The 23,825-nt window shown below is 43.1% G+C and overlaps 1 protein-coding gene across 12 annotated transcripts; it reads left to right on the plus strand.

Moving 5' to 3' along the window:
- The first annotated feature begins 4,822 nt into the window (after nucleotides 1-4,822).
- On the plus strand, nucleotides 4,823-23,122 carry ZNF821 (zinc finger protein 821). Of its 12 annotated transcripts, XM_047078702.1 has the most exons (10): nucleotides 4,824-5,075; nucleotides 5,736-5,798; nucleotides 7,029-7,113; nucleotides 8,727-8,843; nucleotides 14,183-14,304; nucleotides 16,593-16,718; nucleotides 19,381-19,526; nucleotides 20,163-20,267; nucleotides 21,241-21,407; nucleotides 22,184-23,122. In XM_047078702.1, the coding sequence occupies exons 6-10, from the start codon at nucleotides 16,637-16,639 to the stop codon at nucleotides 22,836-22,838; spliced, it is 1,155 nt and encodes a 384-aa protein (XP_046934658.1). In that variant the 5' UTR covers nucleotides 4,824-5,075; nucleotides 5,736-5,798; nucleotides 7,029-7,113; nucleotides 8,727-8,843; nucleotides 14,183-14,304; nucleotides 16,593-16,636; the 3' UTR covers nucleotides 22,839-23,122. The 12 variants fall into 12 exon arrangements, with proteins under 12 accessions (XP_046934652.1, XP_046934651.1, XP_046934656.1 ...); XM_047078696.1 differs by lacking the exon at nucleotides 14,183-14,304 and having other exon boundaries at nucleotides 4,823-5,075; nucleotides 6,999-7,113; XM_047078695.1 differs by lacking the exon at nucleotides 14,183-14,304 and having other exon boundaries at nucleotides 4,823-5,075.
- The last annotated feature ends 703 nt before the right edge of the window (nucleotides 23,123-23,825 follow it).

Consider the following 23,825-nt stretch of genomic DNA (forward strand, 5'->3'; position numbering starts at 1 on the left):
TTCAATTTACATTGCCACCAATGTATGAGAGTTTCTATTTCCCATGCCCTCAGTAGCATAGTGTGTTTGGATGACTTTCGGAATAGTTGATATTATTGCAACTTTGTTCAAACCATGAAAGTAAAGATCTGTGGAAAGTGTCATTGAGCCCATGTCTTGCTAAAACCTTCTCCAAATGGTCAATAATAAGCACGTAAGAAGGTGGTCAACATCTTTAGCCATCAGGGAAAGGTAAATCAAAATCACAATGAGATTACTTCATACCCCTACAATAGCTATAGTGAAAAAGAAAAATAATAACAAGTATAGTCTAGGATGTGGATAAATTGGAACCCACCTACATTGCTGGTAGGAATATAAAATGATGCAGGCACTTTGGGAAACAATTTGGCAGCTCCTCAAAAAAGTTAAACATAGAGTTACCATATGACCCAGCAATTTCACTCCTAGGTATATACCTAAGAGAATTGAAAACGTATGTTCATGCAAAAATTATACACAAATGTTCACAGCAACATTTTTTAGAATAGCCTGAAAGTGGAAACAACACAAATATCCATCAACTGGTAAATGGAAATAAAATGTATTATATCCATACACTGTCATATTATTTGGCCATAAAAAGAAATAAAGTATTGGGGCATCTGGCTGGCTCAGTTTGTACAGCATGTGACCCTTGATCATGGTTATGAGTTAGACCCCAAATGTCATGAGTTAGAACCCATATTAGGGGTAGAATTTACTCAAAAAATTTTAAAAAAATAAAAAAAGGAATGAAGTACTGACACATACTATAACATGAATGAACCTTGAAAACATTCTGCTAAGGGAAAGGAACAGACACAAAAGGCCCCATATTGTATGATTCCATTTATGTGAAACATCCAGAATAAGCAAATCCACAGAGACAGAAAGTAGAAGAGTGGTTGCCAAGGGATATGGGGGAGGGGCGGAGGAAGAGTGGGAATGACTACTAATGAGTATGGAGTTTCTTTTTGGGGCAATGAAAATGTTTTGGAATTAGATAATGGTGATGTTGCACAACCTTGTGAATATACTAAAAACCAGTGAAATACACACTCTAAATGTGTGCAGTTCAGGGACTCCTGCCTGGCTCAGCTGGTAGAGCAGACTTTTTGATCTCAGGGTTGTAAGTTTGAGCCCCATGTTGGATGAGGGATTACTTAAAAATAAAATCTTTACTCCCTCTCAAAAAGTGTGAATTTCATGATATGTGAATTATATCTTAATAAAATTTTCCATCTTAATAAATTTTTAAATGAATTTTTAAAATTATCTTACCAACACAGTTGTAATGTAAAGCCCTAACAAGGTCATTGTAGAAGCCCGTAAATATAAAACAGATTAGGAAGCTATTTCAAGGAAAAGTTTATAGGGTTGAAATGGCAAAAGAATAGCACAGCTCTGTGAGTTGATTGGGAAAGTAGAAATAAAAAATGAAGCTGAAAATGATTAATTAAAAAGACTTCTAGATATACAAATTTAGGTGAGAACAGAGGAAAAAGAAACTAATTCCTTATTTAGTAATTTTTCCCTTATTTGATTATAACCCTGAGTCACACCACATCGGAGACACAGGGGGGTTATAAGAATAGCATTATGGGGGCGCCTGGGTGGCGCAGTCGGTTAAGCGTCCGACTTCAGCCAGGTCACGATCTCGCGGTCCGTGAGTTCGAGCCCCGCGTCGGGCTCTGGGCTGATGGCTCAGAGCCTGGAGCCTGTTTCCGATTCTGTGTCTCCCTCTCTCTCTGCCCCTCCCCTGTTCATGCTCTGTCTCTCTCTGTCCCAGAAATAAATAAACGTTGAAAAAAAATTAAAAAAAAAAAAGAATAGCATTATGATCCTATTTTATTTGCAGCTCAAGGAATCAGAACAAGCTGCCCAGCTTCACATACTAACTTAATGATGAGGCCAAGAAATTTCACTGGAGGCTTTCTCCTAATGTTTTATCTCCTTGCTTTTTTCATGTTGAAAACATCATCTATGTTGTGGCGCCTGGGTAGCTCAGTGGGTTAAGCTTCCGACTCTTGATTTCAGCTCAGGTCATGAGCTCACATTCATGGGATTGAGCCCTGCATTGAGGAGCTATAAGCACAGAGCCTGCTTGGGATTCTCTCTCTCTATGCCCCTCCCTGCTCTCTCTCTCACTTTCACTCAAAATAAATATTTTTAAAATTTATTTATTTATTTTGAGAGAGAGCGAGAGAGAGAGAGCACAAGTCAGGGAGGAGCGGAGAGAAAGAGGGACAGAGAAGGAGAATCACAAGCAGACTTTGCATTGTCAGTGTGGAGCCCCATGTAGGGGGCTCAAACTCACAACTGCAAGGTCATGACCTGAAGCAAAGTCAGGTGCTTAACCAACTGAGCCACCCAGGTACCCCAAGAAGCATTTTATTAAAAAACATTTTTAATAAACATTTTTTAAAAGAAAATATCATCTATGTCAACTTTAGAGTGACATAATAAAGCTATATTTGCATCTCAGTCTCAGCTCATCAGGAATTACTGTTAAGTATAAAAGCCAGTGTATATTCCAGCTTGCATTCTTTTTTTCCTCAAGTTTTTATTTAAATTCTAATTAGTGCACATGTTAGTTTCAGGTGTAGAATTTAGTGCTTCAACACTTACATACAACATCTGGTGCTCATCACAAGTGCCCTCCTTAATACCCATCACCTATTTAACCTATCCCTTCACCCACCTCTCCTCCAGTAACCATCAGTTTCTTCTCTACATAGTTAAGAGTCTGTTTTATGCTTTGTCTCTCTCCTCCCCATGTTTATTTGTTTTGTTTCTTAAAATCTACGTGAGAATGAAATCATATGGTATTTGTCTTTCTCTGACTTATTTCACTTAGCCTAATACTCTCTAGCTCCATCAATGTCATTGCAAATGACAAGATTTCATTATTTTTTGATGGCTGAGTAATATTCCATTGTGTATATATATATATATATATATATATATACACTATATTTTCTTTATCCATTCATTAGTCAATGGTCATTTGGGCTCTTTCCATAATTTGGCCATTGTTGATAATGCTCCTAAAAACACTGGGATGCATGTATTTCTTTGAATTAATATTTTTGTAACCCTTGGGTAAATACCTAGTAGTGCAATTTATTCCAGTTTGCACTTTTTTTTTTTTTTGAAGAGAGAGAGAAGGAGGGGAGGGGCAGAGAGAGAATCTCAAGCAGGTTCTGTGCTGTCAGCTCAGAGTCCAATGCAGGGCTTGAACTCATGAACGGTGTGAGATCATGACCTGAGCTGAAATCAGGAGTCAGATGCTTGACCAACTGAGCCACCCAGGCATTCCTTCAGCTTGCATTCTGATATGAAACTGTCTAAAAACCTTCTGGTTAGATGAGAATATTCCATTTTCTGGCTACTTAGGAATTAAAATGTCTCCTTAAATGAAATTAAAGAATAATTTCTACTTAAATATCCCAGCCACAATAAATGAATGAATGAAACTATTTACTACACACTTGTGAAGTACGAAGTTCTTTCAATACAGCCATTCTCTCACATTAAACACAAGATGCAGACAATGATATCATCTCACTGGAGATTTATGGGAAGAACATTTTGCAAGAGTCCTTTATGCAAATACCAGGCCTTGTTGCTTTAAAAACATTAGCTCTGCTGCCTTCCTGGGGCCAGGAAGCACAAGAACTACTTACACAATACTTTCATATCTTCATTTTACTTAATCCTATGATTACAACAACCCTATGAGAATAGAGGTTAGGAATTATTACCTTATTATCCATTTTACATTTCAGGAAGCAGAGGTTCAGAATAGGGACTTGTCCAAAGCCACCAGGCTGGTCAGTGGCAGAGCTGGGACTCCAGGCTAGATCTGCTCTTACCAGATCCCATCTGCTTTTCACCGCATTCCCTACTTCAAGTAAGCTCTGTCAGAGGCAAGCTTAGGCGTTCTACAAGAAGACAGAATAAGAGGAAGGAAACAAAGTAGTGAAGAAGCAGGGATGATGACAAGGGAAGGAGGTGTCTTATTAGGAAGTGAATCTAACCACTTTCTATTGCCTCAAATGTCCCTTAAGTGGTAACAGTGCCAAAGTTACTCTATTCTATATCCTGTGCTATTCTATATCCTATGCCCCTAGGTCTACAGCTACTGTTATTTTACTAGTTAAGAAGCATGTTGGAGACTTAAATGCCTAAAATAAATCTAAAGATTTTCCTGAAGTCTAAAGATTTTTCTCCTCTGAAGTTCGGACAGCAGAACGTGGCCCCCCCTACAAAGGCCTGTGGCCCCTAGGTCTGGGTACACATTAAATGTCTAGGCGGACGAAGAAACCGTGAAGCGTCGGGGAAAGCAAGAGAAGAGGGTTTGGGTTGGGGGAGAGACTAAGGTTGGGTTAAGCAGAGGGGGAGCCTGCGGTGGAGCTGTGGTTGGGGGATGTGGGTTTTGTGGCTGAATTCAAAGGTGAGGTAAGAAACCAGGATCGGAGCTGACTGTCAGGGTGGAGTTCACAGGTCCAGGAAAGGTTAGGTTGCTGGGGGGTGCTGACGGGGCTGAAGAAAGACCAAAGAGGGGGCGAGGCTGGGTGGTCTCCGGGGCGCGAGGATGGAGGCGAGGCCCCCCTCCAAAGTCTGTGATTGGATGCTCCTTTAGTCCCGCCTCTCCAGACCCCCCTCTCCTCAAGCCCCGCCCACACCGCCGGGCGCGCGCCTGGGGAGCGGGGAGGGGGACCAAGCCGGAGAAGGGGGGAGGGAGAGAGGAGAGGCTCGTGCACGCGCCCCACTCACTGCGGGTGCGCGAGCAGCGCGCTCCCGCCGCCCGCGTCGCCATCTTTTCCCCCTCCGTCTGTCTGTCTGCCGTTGGCTTTGTCCGTCTGCAGCGCCGCCCCTCGGCTCCCCGCCACCGGCTCGGCCCGAAACCGCCCTCCGCCTGCCGGGGCTCAGTCCCGGAGAGCCCCGGCCCAGCCGGCCCGAGCTGCGGCCCGGGGCCCATTGTCCGGCGGTCCGTCTGTCCGGAGGCGGGGCCCAGGGACGCGGCGCGCCGCGGTGCGCCGAGGCTCCGGGTAAAAAGACCCCCGTCTCCTTTCCTCCGGGGCTAGGCTGAGGATGCAGGGGCTCCCCGCTCTCTCCCTTGTTCGCCCGCTGTCGGTCCTTTTGTCTGTGTCTGGGGAGGGGGCTTGGTGCTCGCTCTGGCCGGAGGGCGGGGGTAGCCCAGGCTCCGACGCTCCCCCTGCGCCGGGTTCCCCAGACGAGGCCGGACCCGGCTGGCTCCCCACGGGCCGTTCCTCTTTCAGTCCCTCTGGCGGTCTCGGGCGCGGGAGGGGCGTCCGCGCCACCGCCCTCCCGCGGTGGGCCCAGGTCGGGCTGGGCCGGGCACTACCGGGGCGGCCCCGGCGTCTGACAGGCTGGGGTGGAGCCGGGGGAGGAGGAGGATGGGCGTGGGAGTGCAGACCCGGGTGTCAGTCCCGCGTCGCGGTCTCGCAGAACGGCTTCTAAATTTAGATTTCTGAGAAGACTGTGTCGTCTGAGGGTTTGTCTGAGCCGCCTCGGAAGACCTCTGGCTTTTGTCGGTAATTCCTGGGTATCTACCTGTGCTCAGAAGATCGAAGCCAGAGGGACCATCTCGGCTGATTGTACACCTTCTCCAGACCAAAGAAAGTGGGAACAGGGTGAACAGTGAGGCAGCTACGTGACCAGCTTTCTCGTCCTCTCCTTTTTGGCAGATACAAATCACTGGGATTCGGGCGAGTTTACTTTGCTCCGTGGGAACTGCACCAGAGCTGGAGGTGGGAGTGCACCCTCTTTTCATAAAGCTTGGATTTCACCTGCTCTTTTTGTTTTTTTCCCCCATGCTAAAGTCTGTGGTGTGTCCTGAAAGCTGCAACCTAACACCTGTGGGAGAGCAGGGACAATGTTAAGGGGCGATGTTGGCCTCCCTCCAAAGGACTCTTAACCTCGTTCTAAAGGCAAAGCTTCCTTCCTTTTTACGTAGAATCCCTTGTAAACCTGAACCTCACCGTTTACTTTCTTCCCATTACGTTTTTTCTTCCAGATGGTGGTGATGTTCAGGCGGCTCTCCATTTACATTTTTGTGTTAGTTTCAGATTCAGTCTTGGAAACTGAGGCAGTGTTAAAAGAAGAACTGAATGCATGATCTTTAGGGCAACGCGTCTATGAATTTTATTACCTTTTATGACCTATAAAACGGTCGTCTAACCTCTGAGATCTTGCTGTGTAGTCAAGAATGCACTTATATTGCCATTTATGTATGTATGTATATATGTCTTTTCTTATTTATTTCCTTATTGAGTCCACGACCCACTTTTTTTTTTTTTTTTGAGGTAGAGGAGGGTATTTGCTTATCCCCCCCCCCCCCCCCCCCCCCCCCCCCCCGCCCCACGTAATCCCTCAGGTGTGAAGTCCCATTGGGTACCATCTGGTCAGTTCCCCATTTGGCCACTAGGAGGATTGTGAGATGCAGTGGATACTGCCTATTTCAATATGCAGATGCTCATCTCTGTTTCTGACTTGTAGCTTCAGTATTGAACTGTTGCCTCACCAAGATGATCTGAATTGAGCATGTCTCAAGTTATTTGGCCTTCCTTCAGAAGGATCTTCATTACCTTTATCACACAGCTTCAATTTCTGATCTTGATTAGGAGAAAATTTAAAGATTAGTTAATATTTCATTTTTCCTTATATAATAGAGAGGTGTAGCTCTACAAATGTTGGGAGAAAATGATAATGTGCATTTCATTCAACTTTCCATTTTATGATTCCACAGGAAAAGACCCAAAGTGAATATTCCTTCACTGCTTATGGTAATAACTACTTGATTGGAAAGAAATGATCTATGCAAACAAAACTTAGAATAGAGAATACATACCATTAGCATTAGCTCACAGAAAGTGCCCTCTAACTAGTTAAAATTGATTTTACTGTATACATTTGAAGCTGGTTTTTTGTTGTTGTTGTTTTAATTAAAGGTCTGAAAAAGAACTGTGTTTGATATGCAGATATGATAGAAGACTGCCTGAAAGCTGCTTCCTTTGCCACTTCCTGTGGAGGCCTGTCTTTGCCATTTGCGGTTTCTTTCTTTTGGTAAGGGGAGGCAGGATCTGATTACAGGTCTGAGATCCTTTCTAGCTACATGGAGGAGTTAGTTGGCATAACAGGAGATGAGTCTTCACTAACTGGAGTGCAGAGTATAGCTAGCAGTAGCCTCTCAGAATGCCTCTTAAGGCATTAAAGTACTTGCTTATTCAGTATAAGTACAATTTGAAAGGGCAGGAAGTGAAAGAAAACTTAGAGGGTGACCAAATCCATATTCTTGTCCTTGGTAGGGAAGAGAATCTCTTTTTTTAATCTGTTTATTCACTGTGCCTTTTTTTTTTTCAATATATGAGATTTATTGTCAAATTGGTTTCCATACAACTTCACTGTGCCTTTCATAGAAAATTTCAGTTTTCACTACTAATCCATTTCAGACTCTTTAACAACACTTACTGCTGGGAAAATCTTTCTTAGAAACTAACGAGGAACCTCCAGGCTTATGTATCTGTTCCCTCCAGTTTCAGGGAAGCAGATGCAGGTCTCTGCAGCACGTCTCCTTTGGGGAGCTTTTCTCTTTGTTCTTCTCACTGATCTCTTTGCTACACAGAGGCTGGATTAAAAAGAGGCATTAAAGTTATTAACTTTGCCACTCCAGAGCATGTGAGCAGGGCCAGGTTGATATTCCACACTGGAATGTTGAATTAATACTCAACAGTGTGGATAGCATCTGGCTCTTCTGGTGAGAGCTCATCTTCAACATTGGAAGCCTGATTTGATTCAGTGCCCTGTCATCCACAGTGCCTAGCACTGTGCCTACCTCGCTAGGTAGAGGCTCTATTTCCTGTGCTGATTTCATTTATAGACGCCTAAAAGTTTTGAGATGTTTCCTGTCTCGCAGGGATGTGCTTTGTCACCTCCAGGCAAGATAACTTCTTGAAAAAACATCTGGAGGTTCCCATTTGTGCAGATTGCAGGGCTTGACTTCCAGTGGGCGTGTAACATGTGAGCTGCCACCCTCTTTAGCTTCCATCTGCTTCCTTTTACATTCATGGGGGTTATCCATTTGAGCCTGCAGTGCTTCTAAAACTGTTACCTAAGTGTTTTGCTTCCTTTTCTATCCGGTGACCTTGATCATGATCACATAACAGTGTTCTGGATTCCACAGATAGATTTAGAGTAGAATTCTCTAAATCCTTTGAAGGGGTCCCTTCTTAAACTTCTTGGGACCTGGATGTTGTGTTGTGCTAGAGATTTCTTCCTTCCTTCCTTCCTTCCTTCCTTCCTTCCTTCCTTCCTTCCTTCCTTCCTTTCTTTCCTTAAGTTTATTTATTTATTTTGAGTGAGAGAAAAAGCACGAGTGGGGAAGGGATAGAGAGAGAGGGAGAAAAGAAGAATCCCAAGCAGGCTCCGCATTGTCAGCCCACAACCACATGCGGGGCTTGAACTCATGAACTGTGAGATAATGACTTGAGCCCAAGTTGGATGCTTAACCAACTAAGCCGCCCAGGTGCCCCCATTTCTTTCTTTCTTTAATTAGTTCAATTATTTATAACTGGTGAGTTTTATATGCTCAATAACTTTTTTGAAAGTCTTTTTATTTTTAATTTTGTCTAATTTCTGGGAAAAATGGCACGTGGTAACAATATGTTTTTTTGTTGTAGGTCAGCACCCTGCAAGGAAGTAGTAACATATCCAGTTGTGAAACTGGGAAAGGGCAGAACTTTTGGATCAGGAAAACATGTCCCGTCGGAAACAGACAAATCCAAATAAAGTTCACTGTGAGTATTGGGTTTTGTCTTCTGGAACCTGGGTTGAAATGAAAGAGTAATCTCAATTTAGGTGAGATGCTTACACTAATTTGTGTAGGAAAAAAGGGTTAAAGAGGTTGAACGTGATGGGTTTAAAGTGTGTCTGGTTGCTGGAGGAAGTATTAGAAACCTGTCTTAGGAGTAAGTGCACTTGATTCATCCTTAGTATTCACATTAACAGACATTTATAGGATATCTGTGCAAAGCCTTGTGCTAGATGCCAGGACTGTAAAACAGCGTAAGGATATATAAGACTATAGTGGAGCCACAGATACATAAAATAATATCTAAAAACACAAGATAGTATATGCTGAGTGCCGTATAGGGATGCTAAGACTGTGTGTACTACAGAAGAGGAAGGAGTTCCATAGACTGAAGTAGCGAGGGAATGCTTCATGGAAAAGGCCCTAGACTGTGAGCTTAAACTGGGCCTTAGAAGGTAGGAAGTGGATTTTTAAAAAAGGAAGAAGGAAGAGGTAAAATCAGGTAGGGAAAATTATGTGAGCAAAGATAAAAGAAGGAAAGACATGTTCAGGGGATAAGGAGACTTTGTATGAAGCAGACGTTTTATTTATCCAGATATTCTAGGACGTGAGTTTGGAGATGTTTAACTCAGGCCAAGTTCATACTTCATGGACTATAAGGCTATAAGGCCAAGTTCATACTGTGGACTATAAGGAGCTACTAAGGGTTTTCAGGCAGAGAAGGGGAGGGGCATTTAGAATGCAGTGTGTCAGGACTACGAAGCAGTTTGTGTGATGGATCACATGAGAGAAAGACTAGTAACAGGAAAACTAGGTATGCATTATTGCCTTGCATTGTTTCTCAGCGGTTTTGTATGTATGTATGTTTTATTTCAGTAATTAGACTGTAAAATTCTAGAGGGCAGAGACTATGTCCCATTTATATTTCCTGCTATTCCTCTTTACTTCTAGCACTGCTTATAAAGGATGTTCAAAGTGCCTTTTAAATTAACATTTAATATGTCTATCTATGCAGATTTTATATAATTGACCTGTTTCCTATGATCTGGGAAGATAAGCATCCTCACCCAAATGTTTGTTTGTTTATTTATTTATTTATTTATTTATTTTTATTTATTTATTTTTTAACCTTTATTTATTTTTGAGACAGAGAGAGACGGAGCATGAACGGGGGAGGGTCAGAGAGAGAGGGAGACACAGAATCGGAAACAGGCTCCAGGCTCTGAGCCATCAGCACAGAGCCCAACGTGGGGCTTGAACTCACGAACCGCGAGATCATGACCTGAGCCGAAGTCGGACGCTTAACCGACTGAGCCACCCAGGCGCCCCCCAAATGTTTAAAAAAGAGTCACATAGCACCTTTTATTATTGAGGACTGACCAAATAAAGTACAGCAGCATCCGAAGAGAATTCAGTGAAATAATACATAATGGTTATTTTGAAGGAAAACACTCTTCTACATATGAGAGGGTAGATTCGTCAAAGAGTTAAGATAAGAGGACTAAAGTTCATTAAAAATATCCTGCATACCAGGCACTCTGTACCTTATCTTATTGGGTAATTTCAAGAGTGAGAGAAGAAATAGTAGGAACAGAGGAATTAGGTGGACTTGAATATTTTATAAGTTAATGAGATTAGGGTGGCACACCTTCATTTACAATTAATTCTTCAACCTAACTCCTGGAAAAGTTGTAGAAGAGAACAAGTTGGATGCTTCTAGGAGTATGTTCTGGAATAGGTGGATGTGGAAGTCTGCTTAATATAAAGGTGAGTGAGTGGTTTAGGAAGGGTTTAGAAATTGATGCTACAACAATAAAATGTAGTGGGCCTGAATGTGAAGATTGTCAAGAGAGACATCTCTTGACCCAACACAGAGGTTTAGGAGGGTTGTCTTCTCTCTGATTGAAAACAAGTATCAGTAAAAGACACAGATGTGACCCCAAGAAGGCAGGGTAGGAAAGGTATTCTTAGTAGATGGGTTCACAAATAAGGCGGTCATAGGAGTTGGGTGTTTACTTAAAAAAGCCGTCTGTCCAGGGCACCTGGGTGGCTCAGTCAGTTGAGCGTCCAACTTTGTCTCAGGTCATGATCTCACCGTTTGTGGGCTTGAGCCCCATGTCGGGCTCTGTGCTGACAGCTCAGAGCCTGGAGCCTGCTTCAGATTCTGTGTCTCCCTCGCTGTCTGCCCCTCCCCCGCTCATGCTCGCTCTCTCTCTCTCTCTCTCTCTCTCTCTTAAAAATAAACATTAAAAAAAAATTTTTTTTAAGCCATCTGTCCAAAGAGACTTGGTTAGATTTAAGGAGAGTAGGTGGCAGGGAATGATGGCCTGATTATGATAAGGCCAAGGGAAGCTAGGCTTGTATGGCCTTTGCCTGTGTCCATGTAGCATATATCCATCAGCTGAATCTCCTCCCACCATAGTTGAACCCAGGGTGAGTTGGTATTGGGTCAGAAAACAGATGGACAAACAGGCCATGGAGAAGATAAGAGAGTATTACACATCCACAGCTGCAGAAATGCAGTTTCCAGAGCCGAGTCAATATCATATTGTGGTGGAATGGGTGGGGCTGTGCGGGCTCTGAGGAAGTGACCATTATGAGGGCCATGAACAGAAATGTTCAGCTGCAACTAAAAAGCAGACCCCCAGGGAGGGACTGTTTTCGGAGATGTATTTGGATGGGGAACCATGAAGGCTTCTCAGGTAATAGACTGAGCTTGACTAAAGAAGAAAAGACCCTGAGATTTGCTGGTGTCTCAGGACTTTGTGCTTGTTTACTGTTTGGGGACTGAAGCAGATCCTGCCTTTTTAAAAACAGCATTTTCTCCTTGCCCATGACAAAAGTGGCAGGTAGAAATAGGTAGTTTCAGTCTTCTGCCCGCTTGAGTCTCCTGTTCCCTTGCAGTGAAATGGAACCAATCAAATGTATTGAATTTAATGCTGCTTATCTATTTAAAATAAGTGGAATGGACTCAAGGTCTGGGAGGCAAGAATGTCTGCAGAAGCTTTGCTGAAATGTTAAAGCCAGTCGGCACTTGAGTAATGGCTGAGCTCCATTACATCTGCCTTCTGGGAAGAAGATTGTGTCATGAAACCCAGAGCCCACCTAAAAGAGTATATTAAGAATCCCACTGCTGTAGGGGTGCCTGGGTGGCTCAGTCCGTTAAGCTTCGACTCTAGATTTCAGTTCAGTTCATGATCTCATGGTTTGTGGGTTCAAGCCCCATGTCAGACTCTGCAGTGACTTTGTGGACCCTGCTTGGGATTCTCTCTCTCCCTCTCTCTCTGCCCCCCACACCCCAAATAAATAAATAAATGTAAAAAAGGAAGGAAGGAAGGAAGGAAGGAAGGAAGGAAGGAAGGAAGGAAGGAAGGAAGGAAGGATCGATCCCACTGCTGTAGCCTGGCAGCATTTATCAGATCCACTTGAGAAGCCAGTGGGCAGGATGCACTGGCATTTACTTGGCTTTCCTCAGGACTGTCTCTGTATCTGAATTACCATTATGATCTCTCCTTTCCCCAGAAACATCCACACGTACTCTTATAGTTTGCTCAGTTCATTAATAGATTTGATACAGAGCTTTTGGAATAAAAGCCCAGAATTATTGGTTTCAGAGAAACTGCTGAGGGGTATTAGACCTTCCTTTGCCCCTCCTTCCTCATCTCACCTCCTTCTGAGTACAAGTTTCTGTCAGCTGTTTTCTAGAGAGGTTGAAAATAGAGTCCCTTGTACACTCTCATTTGATGTGTTTATGCCAAGCAAACCACTAAGAAAAGGAGAACTCTTTCTTCAGAGGCTTTTGTTTTCAGATTGAAAAGTACATACAAGACTAAAAACTTTGAATTTCAATAAAAGCTTCTCAGCTTTTACAGAGAAGTAGGAAAAAAAGCCTTTAAAGTGCCTTCTCTTCCAAAAAACGCAACTTGTTTTGTCCTCGTTCATTCTGTCAACATCCTTGTGAAGTAAATGGCTATGTTCCCGGCATGTGGTAGCACCTTGGGTCACAGAGACTGTCAGCTGGAATGGAATCCTAAGCCCCTCACTCCCAAGACTAGGTCATTTTTTCTGCATTTGACTTCTGCTCTGTTGGAATATTTTTCAGCTGCTTTGCTTTCTTTAATTTCAGTCAGCCAGAAATTGCATGTGTTTAATTGCACCAATGACTCAAGAAAGAGAATTGTAAAATCTTTGCCTTTCTAGTAACTTTTATCCCAGGCTTCTCCTCTGTTCTACAGACTTGCTTGGATGGCCTTGTTCTTGTCTAGTCTGGAACACCTTAGCCAAATCAGACAAACAGTATCTTGATTTCATACCAAAAAAAGAAGAGGTAGCACCTTGTTTTTTACTATAGAGCTTAGATTACTTGTTCTTAACTATTAATAGACAAATAAATACCCATGTTAAATAAGATGGTTGCCCTACATTAATATCTAGAGACCTGAGTGTTTTTTTAACCTATTCCAATAGTTTCAAGATAGAAGGAAATAATAATTCTACATTAGAAAAGCAGACAAATTTCCAATTCTGTGTCTCCCTCTCTCTCTGTCCCTCCCCCACTCATGCTGTATCTCTCAAAAATGAATAAACGTTAAAAAAAATTTTTTAATAAAAAAAAAAAGAAAAGCAGGCTGTTGTATAACATTTCTCAAGTGCCAATATTTCTATGGATCACATTATATTTGAGTTACTATGACATAATTTTAGCAGATATCACTACCTTTTTATGAAAGGATAATTCTGAGCAGTCAGATATACAGCTTAGGTATATAGGGCCTACTGGAAGATCATGATATGCCCAAATCACTTTTTTAATGGTTTTTATATATTTTGCTTTCTGTCAATGTTTAAGATAAGAATGGCCCTAAGGAATAAAGTTTACCTTAGCCTTTTCCAGGAGTCAGGAATAGAACCAAACTGCCAAAAGGGAATGACAATTAATGTATTCTAACTATCCTAAGTGAGATTGCCAGCAAAAGTCCTAGATAAAGACGTTGTATGGAATTAACTCTTCTCTGTTCCGTGAAGGCCCAAATATTTAGACAATATCAATAGACAAAAATTTTCAGCTCAAGTTGGTGGGTCTAAACTGAATCACTGGTAGATCTTGAGAGGTATTTATCCTTTTAGATGCCCTTCTACTGATGCAATGCAATTACCTATTAAGGGGGGAAAAAGTGTATTGTTCATATGTTATAAACCTAGTTTTTTTCTGGGTAGGTTTCTTTAGAGATGAGAAGTATCACTGATGAGAGTGGTCTACCCTTTGATAATCATATGTTGGTACATGACGTGTTCCTCAGTGCCATTTCTACCCACGGTTTCCAGGTCCAAAAGCATGCATCTACCCAGAAGAATTCAGTAACTAATCCAGTTTGGCCATGGTCTTGTGGTTACAGTGGAACCACCATGAAGAAAAATATTTTACTTCTGCAAAGAAGGATGAGAAGGTGCTATAACACAGAATTTTTTTTTGTTCTTCCTTGCAGTAATTTATGTCCAGTTTATGATCTTGATATTTTGGAAATGGACTTAAGGCAGCTTATTTTTCTTTTACTTGAGTGCTCTGTGGCTAGAAGTTCACTTGAACCCTTGCCACCTCTACTCCCATTCCCAGTAGCAATCAGAGTAGCCACAGTATTAGTTACTCTGGCCCCAGCATGGTAACTCATCATAGGGTATCAGAACCATCAAAATGATGGGTCCCTTTGTCATTTACTGGCCCTAAGAACATTATTTTGATCTTTGAGGTGTAGCATCAGTTTGTTGTGGTTCAAAGGTAACATTATCACTAGGATCAGAGCCATTCTTCTCACACAGAGACAAGTGTTTGTTTTCAGCAGCACAACTCTGGTGAACTATCTAAACTGCTTACATCAGGGGTGCCTGGGTGGCTCAGTCGTATAAGCGGCCGACTTCGGCTCAGGTTATGATCTCGCGGTCAGTGAGTTCAAGCCCCGTGTCGGGCTCTGTGCTGACAGCTCAGAGCCTGGAGCCTGTTTCAGATTCTGTGTCTCCCTCTCTCTGACCCTCCCCTGTTCATGCTCTGTCTGTCTCTGTCTCAAAAATAAATAAACGTTAAAAAAAAAAATTTTTAACTGCTTACATCACTGCTAAAAAGCAGTTTCAAAATATGGATATTAAAATTGTACACACCTGGGTTTGAATACTTTGTTCTATAGACTTGAGTTTTCTCTTAAGTAAAATATGTGTAGGAATACCTACCACATAGAGTTTTGCAGAGAATTAAGATAAAAACTATAAAGCACTGGGGCACCTGGGTGGCTTAGTCGGTTAAGTGTCCGACTTCGGCTCAGGTCATGATCTCATGGTTCATGGGTTCGAGCCCCTCATTGGGCTCTCTGCTCTCAGCAAAGAACCTGCTTCAGATCCTCTGTCCCCCTCTCTCTGCCCCTCCCCTGCTTATTCTCTTTCTCTCTCTCTCTCTCTCTCTCAAAATAAATACATAAACTTAAAAACAACAACAACAACTATAAAGCACTTAGCTTAGAGCCTGGAACCAGGATATGCCAAATAGTAGTTATTGGTGTTTAGCACTTAGCATCTAGATGCTCACTGAATTTTTGCTGAACAAATGCCAAAGTGAATCACATGAAGCCTCCTTTACATCAGTTCTTTCATCGTCCAAGGACTGATAGCACAGGTCAACTGACCATTTCTCCTGCTGCATTGTATCCTGTCTTGGAACCTGAACCTGTTTATGTTCCTTTTTTCTTTTCAGTAAGAAAGTGCCTGGCCTGTTGTCAGACATTTCACTAGGGCTTTTTATTCTCTCTTGGTGGCTGGGAGTGGGAACTGTAGTTTCCACTCTGACTGAGATAATGGAAACCTCAAGAAACCCAATTCTCTTTTCTCCTTATGCCTGGCCTCTTGGAAATAAAAGAGCACTTAAATATTAACTCTTCAATAACCACAAAGATCCTAGGCAGAGTTAATTGCAAATGAATGCATAATCAAGGACGGTCCTGGGCTTTTGGATACTCCATATGAAAAAAGAAAAAGGAAAAAATACCTCATTGACCAGGGAGACTAGATAAAATACTATTTCTTGCAAATTAGTTGGTATGTTTCAGGAAGTTTGTTCCTCAGCAAAAATGAGTTCATATATTATCTGTTCTCCATTTAGTCTGTTATTCAACCAGTTGTTGATTTGCTTGTGGCTAATGCTGGTAGACAAAGAAAATCAAGGCAGAACTTCCAAAGTATCTCTCAAAAGGGGAGTGGATGAAAGATGAGATTAGAGAGATTGTTATTTGGAAGGATTATTTGAAGCACTTGTTTATAGTCAGAGATGAACTCTGAGTCAGGGCCATAATGTTAGTATGCTAAGATTCAGAGATTGTGCCCACATTTGTTGCCCTATCTGTATTATCCCATCACTTTGCCTTTTCTGCCTCTGTCTCCCCAATCCTGATGGTAGGTTATCCGTGGAATTGATAGTCTGACGTTAAATTTGTTAAGTAGCAATTGATTACCTTTTGAAAGGAGTCAGGATTGGGAGGATTTAAGCAAGTGATGCTTTCTAGAGCATCTGGCTCACTGCCCAGGAAGAGTAGCCATGCCCAGAAACTCCAGGAGGCAGCAAGCTAAGAGATGGATGACCCCACAATAGGGTACCTGCCTGTCTCCCAACTTTGAATGGTCTGACTTTCCACCCAGCTTGCCTGGGATATGCTGTCTAGCTGGTGGCCTGACTGTTTTTCCTTGTGACCACCAGGGGATCAAGTATTTGCTGGGCTAGAAGAGCAAGCCCGCCAGGCGATGATGAAAACTGATTTTCCTGGAGACCTTGGCAGTCAGCGACAAGCTATCCAACAACTAAGAGATCAGGACTCCAGTAGCAGTGAGTTCTGCACCTTCTGGTAATGACTCAGGGCAATGGGAGAAGAATTATCAGAGTGTGTGTGCTCTGGGGATTGTGCATGGGGGTTGGGAGGAAGACATGAAGAAAGAGATTTGTGGATCCTCAGTGTTCCCAAAGGTGTTCCAAGGTGTATGAGCATATGCTTATCCAGAGAGAGGACAGGTTTGGCATTACATATTTTTTTAACTCCTGGACTGCAGTACTTGATACAGTGCCATACACAGGTTTGTGATGACTGTGATAGACAGGGGTATAGAGATCATTCGTACAGGAGCAGTCCCTGGGTTAGGTGAAATGAAAATAATCCCTGTCTCCTAGAATCTATTTACTTAAAGTTAACAAAATATAAGAGTGGCATTAATGAAATTTTTGATTGAGGACCCAGTTTGAATGTCACACAAGAGGATTTGCTTGCTAATGAGATTATGCATCATATAAAATGCTAAAGTCTGGGTACCTGGGTGGCTCACTCTGCAGGGCATGCGAGTCTTGATCTCAGTCCGAGCCCCACAGTGGGCATAGAGACTACTTTTAAAAGAATAAATTAATTTTTTTAGAAAAGCAATAAAGTGCTAAAGTCAATGTCTTTCTACACCAAGTCCTAAGTAGATCCCTGGAAGGAGATGGAAAAGACAGTGATTGGTAACTAACTGAGCCTGATGGATCATCTGTTCCATGACCTGCCTGAACAAATACATTTTGAGATATATTTGTTGAAATACAAATTTCCTAGGATGATTTCCATACTTTACTAATCACATCCATCTGATATTGGATATTATTACTGTCAATTCAGAGTGACATTTTTAATTTTTCTCTACATTTGGGATTAAAGAATAACAAAGAGGGAAAGAATTCAGGGGCCTTCTAGGAACTAGTTTTCACTCAAATTAATAATTTAGCAAAAAAAAAAAAATTAGCATCTAATTGCTCAGGTACAGAAAAAACAAAAGATTTTTAGAAAACCTATAGGAGCCACCAGTTTGAATAACAGGATAGGAATGGCAACATCTATAGAAGTTTAATAGGTTTCCATTCTGGAAAAGCTGCATCATCCCTCTAGATGGCATACTTATTTTTTTTTAAATCTTTGGAATTCTATATTTGGATTTTTGATCAGTCACATAGCGTGTTTGATACAGTAGTGTCTTAGACTAAGTTTACAAGTACTCTGGATAAACTGGTGAGAAAATATGGTATGATTTAATCTATTCAAATCCTGCATCGTTGAGATAAATTCCCACAAAAGCTTTGGGCTAGGGAATAAGGCATACATATGATATAGATCTTTCCAGGGCCCAAATCCAGTCCACCAACCAAGCAGAGTATCTAACAGAGACCCACATAACTACTAGCAGATGATTTGGTTAGATTTTCTTATGAAGACAAAGAATGTAACCAGTTTTGCCAGATACTGGTGGATTTAAAAATTACACGAGGGGTGGTAGAGAGAAGACAAGAAGCACTGTAACTAGGAAAGCTGAGTCTCACAGGTGACAGTCTACCCTGTATTTCTCTTGCTCACAGTCAGGCCCAGGAATCCAGAATCTAAGGGTGGTTGAGATAGGGTTGGAGTCTGACAGCTTCCCTAGGCTTGGCTTCCTCTTGTGATCTTCAAGGTACTCGTACTTTTTTTCCCTTTCAGAACAAACTCCCTATTATTATCGTGGTTTTTAAAAAATCTTTTTCTTTTCTATGTATTTTATAATGAGGGAACAAAAACCAACCCACAAAAATTTTGCAGACCCCTCAGCCACAAGTAGACCTCCCCACAGCCACATCCTACCCCCTAAATGAAAATAAACTCAATTCTTACTTTAGTTATAAGAAATTGTATTTCATCCTAAAGAATGTCCTGTTCCCTCCACTTAATGCAGTCAGTTATCCATCAGATAATCCAAAGAACCAATGTAAACAATGGATTTATTTAACCTGGAATCCTGAGTTACTAGCAGAGTAAGAACCCACTGAGTCAGGTACCACAACAAATGGCCTGAGGTTGGTTGCTGTGCTGTTTTTTCCACTGGACTGAACAAACTTTTCTCTATAAAGTAGACATTATTTTTAACTAATTGACTACTATCTCCTTTATTGATTAAGAGGAAAGGAAAACTTCCTTGTTTCTCTGTGTGCCTTGGGGTTTTTTGGGAGAGAAAAGATTAGTGGGACACAGACTAGAATAGTGTATGTGATACCATGGAAAAATCACGCAGGGGGTTATGGAGAAAAGTAAGTAATAAAATCAGTGAGAAGTGTGGGTAGGTCAGAGGTGATGTGTTGTGGGAATGAATGAGCATGGTGTGAGGTGCATAGGAGGTATGATTTGAAGTATGAGGTATTTGGGAATCATGTAAGAAGAATTATTTTTATGATAAGATACAGGGCCCAATAACCATTGTCTAATGGTTTTGCCTGAGATTTTCTCTTTAGTGTGCAAATGGCATTATAAATAAGAGCTAGCAGCTCTTTCACTTAACATGATTTGTATCCACTATCCAACTCTATAGACTATTCATTGATATAAACTCTGTTGTGGAAGATCTGAAAATGTTTTCATTATAGCTACAAACTCTAAGGTGGAAAGCAACTCAAGGCCTATTTATGCAAAAATCAGAACTAGTGACCAATTTGTGTGTTCTAGGTGACAGTGAGGGTGATGAAGAGGAGACCACACAAGATGAAGTCTCTTCCCACACATCAGAGGAAGATGGAGGGGTGGTCAAAGTGGAAAAAGAGTTAGAAAATGTGGAGCAGCCTGTTGGTGGGAGTGAAGTGGTAGAGCATGAGGCAAGTGACAAATGGTTCCTGAGTCCAGGAACCCCCCCGACCCTTCTGCTCAGCCCTGATGCCTGATGGTCTCCTGGACCTTCATGTGAAGCCTGTCTTCCTCCACAGCTCCATTTACCCAAACCTCAGACACAACTCTCATCACACCAGCTTTCCTGTCCACCCACATGTCACTAACTGAGGTACAGCTCCCCCACTTCTTTCCAGATGGAATATCCACTTTTGCAAGACTGTCGGCTGACTTCCTGAAGTGTACTCTCGAATATGCTTGCAAATTTAAGTCAGAGTGTTACCTGAGGTGCCACCTTCTCACTAAATTGTTTCCTGAGGATTCCTGCAAGAAGGACAGCCGGAAGGAAGCTAATCCGAGAGAGTTAACCTTAGGGGAAAAAACAGAGAACCTGTCCCTGGGGCAGCCCTATGTCCTCATGGCAGGAAGCCTTGGAGAAAATAAAGATAGGAGCAAATTTTATTCCCTTGCCCTATTACTTTTTCTTTCAGTCCATAGTGGAAACCTAAGAATAACATGTGATACCAGGTTGTGTTCTTTTTAACAGGATACCCTATTAAAAGAAGTAGGGGCAGGGAAAAGAGTGGTAAACAGTCTTAATGAATTGCCTACTTGTTGAATTGCAGGTCACGGGGAACTTGAATTCTGACCCCTTACTTGGACTCTGCCAGTGTCCCCTCTGCCAGCTAGACTGTGGGAGCCGCGAGCAGCTGATTGCTCATGTGTACCAGGTATGGGCTGGGGAGCCACTTGCTCCAGAACACGAGTGTCAGCAGCTTGTTTATTGCTTAGCCTTTGCCTCCAGCTCCCAGAGGAACCTTGGGCTGGTGCTTCCAATAAGAGTCCACTCCAGGCCCCAGAACATTTTAGAGACTAAGTGGGATATGTTGGGTAAAACCGTTGTCGGTTCCCAGGCAGACACCCTATGAAAACTTAAGTATAATTTTTTTTCCCAAATTACTTAACGCATATTTAAATAGTTAAATTGAAGCTAAGATCCATTAATAATAAGGGCTTTGTTTTAAAGAAGAAAAAAATGAGTTCACATAAATGTTTCTGTTATACTAGAGAAAGTGTAAATGAAGGGATCGGAAGAACACGAGCTTTTGTGCTCTTTTTTCCATGATCCAATCGCAGAGCACCTTTGCCTTGTGATCTATATTAGAAAGGCATCAGCACACATGGCAGCCTGAGCTTTACCATAAAGGTAGTTGGTTAACAAACAGACAGTCTTCTTTAGAAGATTGTTTTGAAAAGATTGAAGAAAAGGCAGGACAAAATCTCTTTTGGATACCAGTCTTTCTAGCTAGCTTCTACACTTGGCCTTCATTGCCTCCTTACCGTGCATTTGTGTCTGCACAGTGTGAGGCAAGCAGACAGAAATTATCCCAAGCATGAGTTCTTTGCAGGTTTTGAAGAGGGCTCTTGCCCTGGAGCCCTGTTGTTCATCAGGCCAGCTGCACGTTCCAGAACATAGTCAAAACTCAAGCTAATGAAATCTGAACAATAATCGGCATGGCCTGGCCCTTCTAAAGGCCTGTTAAAACAAGACTCTTACTTTTCCAGGTGCTTAACGGGGAGAATTGTTGCAAATCCCTTGTTCTGAGACTAAGGAAAGGGGACATTTTTTAGAAATAGCTTCTAAGTGGGTATGACTTATCTTAAAGGTTGCATGAGTTGACAGATTAAGGCTCTGTTTTGCAGCATACTGCAGCAGTGGTGAGCGCCAAGAGCTATATGTGTCCTGTCTGTGGCCGGGCCCTAAGTTCCCCAGGGTCCTTGGGTCGTCACCTCCTAATCCACTCGGAGGACCAGAGGTCTAACTGTGCTGTGTGTGGAGCCCGTTTTACCAGCCATGCCACGTTTAACAGGTTAGCTGGCCACCTAAACCTCTTGGTCTGGGAACAAATTACTGGGTGTGGGTTCTGCTTTCCCAAATCAAAACAAAGGCTAGAGATAGGTAATGCAAAGGCAACTGACCCTTGACTCCTTGGAAATAAAAGTAATGAAGCTAGTAAATATGCCCATTCCATTAGATATCCCCAAAGAGAAATGAATTCCCATTTCTTTCCTCTATCAGGATAATATTTTCATAAGAGATAGGGGTGGGGGAGAAGTCCAAGAACATTCATAATAAAGTTCACTGGAATAAGTGCTAAGAGGCCCCTGATATGAGGACACAGTCTCCACTGTGTCCGAGGAAGACTGGAACTATGTGAATTGTGTCCTAGTTCCATTTGCCAAGGGTACAATGCAGAGTCGTCCAAGGCAGGAGGGGCTGAGCCAGTGGGCTCCCCTAAAGGCAGCTTCTACTTCAAGGACTGCTGCTTCCACAGGAGGACTGCCCTGCCTGGCTCTTAGGAACACCACCAGCCAGCTGGAATGAAAACTGCATATTTGTGGGGGTCCAGCTGATACCTGGCCGTTGGCTTTGTGTCCAACTCCAGGTGGGCTTTATAACTTGATAGACGCCCTAGCCCAGAGAAGTTGGGGAGTCGGAGAGCTAGAAGAGGTCTCCCAAGTACTCAAACTGACTCCTAGTTGTGAACTTGGAGCAACTGGTCTGGTAGGACAAGAGTAAGTCAGAGCTAGATACCTGAGCTAGACTAGAAGGAGACACTAACGATCCAAAATTTTTGTATTCCAGCGAGAAACTTCCTGAAGTACTTAATATGGAATCCCTACCCCCAGCCCATAGTGAGGGCCCCTCCAGTGCTGAGGGGAAGGACATTGCCTTCAGTCCTCCAGTGTACCCTGCTGGAATTCTGCTTGTGTGCAACAATTGTGCTGCCTACCGTAAGCTCCTGGAAGCACAGACCCCCAGTGTTCGCAAGTGGGCCCTACGTCGACAGAATGAGCCTCTGGAAGTAAGGCTGCAGCGGCTGGAACGAGAGCGCACGGCCAAGAAAAGCCGGCGGGACAATGAGACCCCGGAGGAGCGGGAAGTAAGGCGCATGAGGGACCGTGAAGCCAAGCGCCTGCAGCGCATGCAGGAGACTGATGAGCAGCGGGCACGCAGGCTGCAGCGGGATCGGGAAGCCATGAGGCTGAAGCGGGCCAATGAAACCCCAGAGAAGAGGCAGGCCAGGCTCATCCGGGAGCGGGAAGCCAAGCGGCTCAAGAGGAGGCTGGAGAAAATGGACATGATGTTGCGAGCTCAGTTTGGCCAGGACCCTTCTGCCATGGCAGCCTTAGCAGCCGAAATGAACTTCTTCCAGCTACCTGTGAGTGGGGTGGAGTTGGACAGCCAGCTCCTGGGCAAGATGGCCTTTGAAGAGCAGAACAGCAGCTCTCTGCACTGAACCCCTCCTGCCCTCTCACTCACCCAGGTCCCCAGGGATCAGTGTGGTAGCCACCCACAGGGCCCTGTCCTTACTGCCAGAGACAGGCCTGGGTTGGCTGCAGGTGGACCTGCGTACCTTTGCATGTGGGAGCGGGATGCTGGGATCAGCCAGAAGCCGACTTAACACGGCTCCGGACAAGGGAGTAGGCAGGCACTCCAGAGAACTGGACTTCCCAGCCCACTGCTGCAGGGCCTGGTGCGGCCCACGGAATTGTGAGGGCAAATAAATTAATTTTATCTTTACTGGCCTTTTCCTGTTTTTCTCTCCATTTCATTCTAGCAAATGAAGTGATGTAGGAGAGACCCGGGTGGAAGTTTTCGGCAGGGACTTCTGGCAGATTGTCTTCTGAAGGGAGGGCGCTCCTCAATTTAGGTGGCCCAGAGATCCCTTGTTTGGGCCTTTACAAGCTGGTAAGGCATACCTATGACAAGAAAGAACCATTGCTGACTTTGTGAGAGTCCATTCCCAACAGCCTAACAAAGATCTTCTATAGTCCCAAAGGCCATTTAAACCTAGCGTACTTTTTCCAAACTCAGAAGTAGACACCTTTCCTCATAACTGGCATTTTCTAAAGAGATGGAGTATTTATTTAGGCTACGGGCTGGCTACTTTTCCCAGCAGAATTCAATTTGTCAAACTTTAAAAATCCTATCCTAGCGGCACCTGGGTGACTCAGTTGGTTAAACGTCCAACTCTTGGTTTTGGCTCAGGTCATGACCTCACATTTCAAGGGATTGAGCCCAATGTCAGGCTCTGCACAGGCTAGTGCAGAGCCTGTTTGGGATTCTAGGTCTCCCTCTCTGCCTCTCCTCCACTCACGCTGTCTCTCTCTCTCTCTCTCTCAAACTTAAAAAAGATTAAAAAAAATTTTTTTAATGTTTATTTATTTTTGAGAGAGAGAAAGAGCATGAGCAGGAGAGGGGCAGAGAGAGAGGGAGACAATCC

This window comes from Lynx rufus, unplaced genomic scaffold (genome assembly GCF_022079265.1).
Source record: "Lynx rufus isolate CCGP_SWC_20201006 ecotype Redwood Valley unplaced genomic scaffold, mLynRuf1.p SCAF_16, whole genome shotgun sequence".
Taxonomy (NCBI): Eukaryota; Metazoa; Chordata; class Mammalia; order Carnivora; family Felidae; genus Lynx; species Lynx rufus.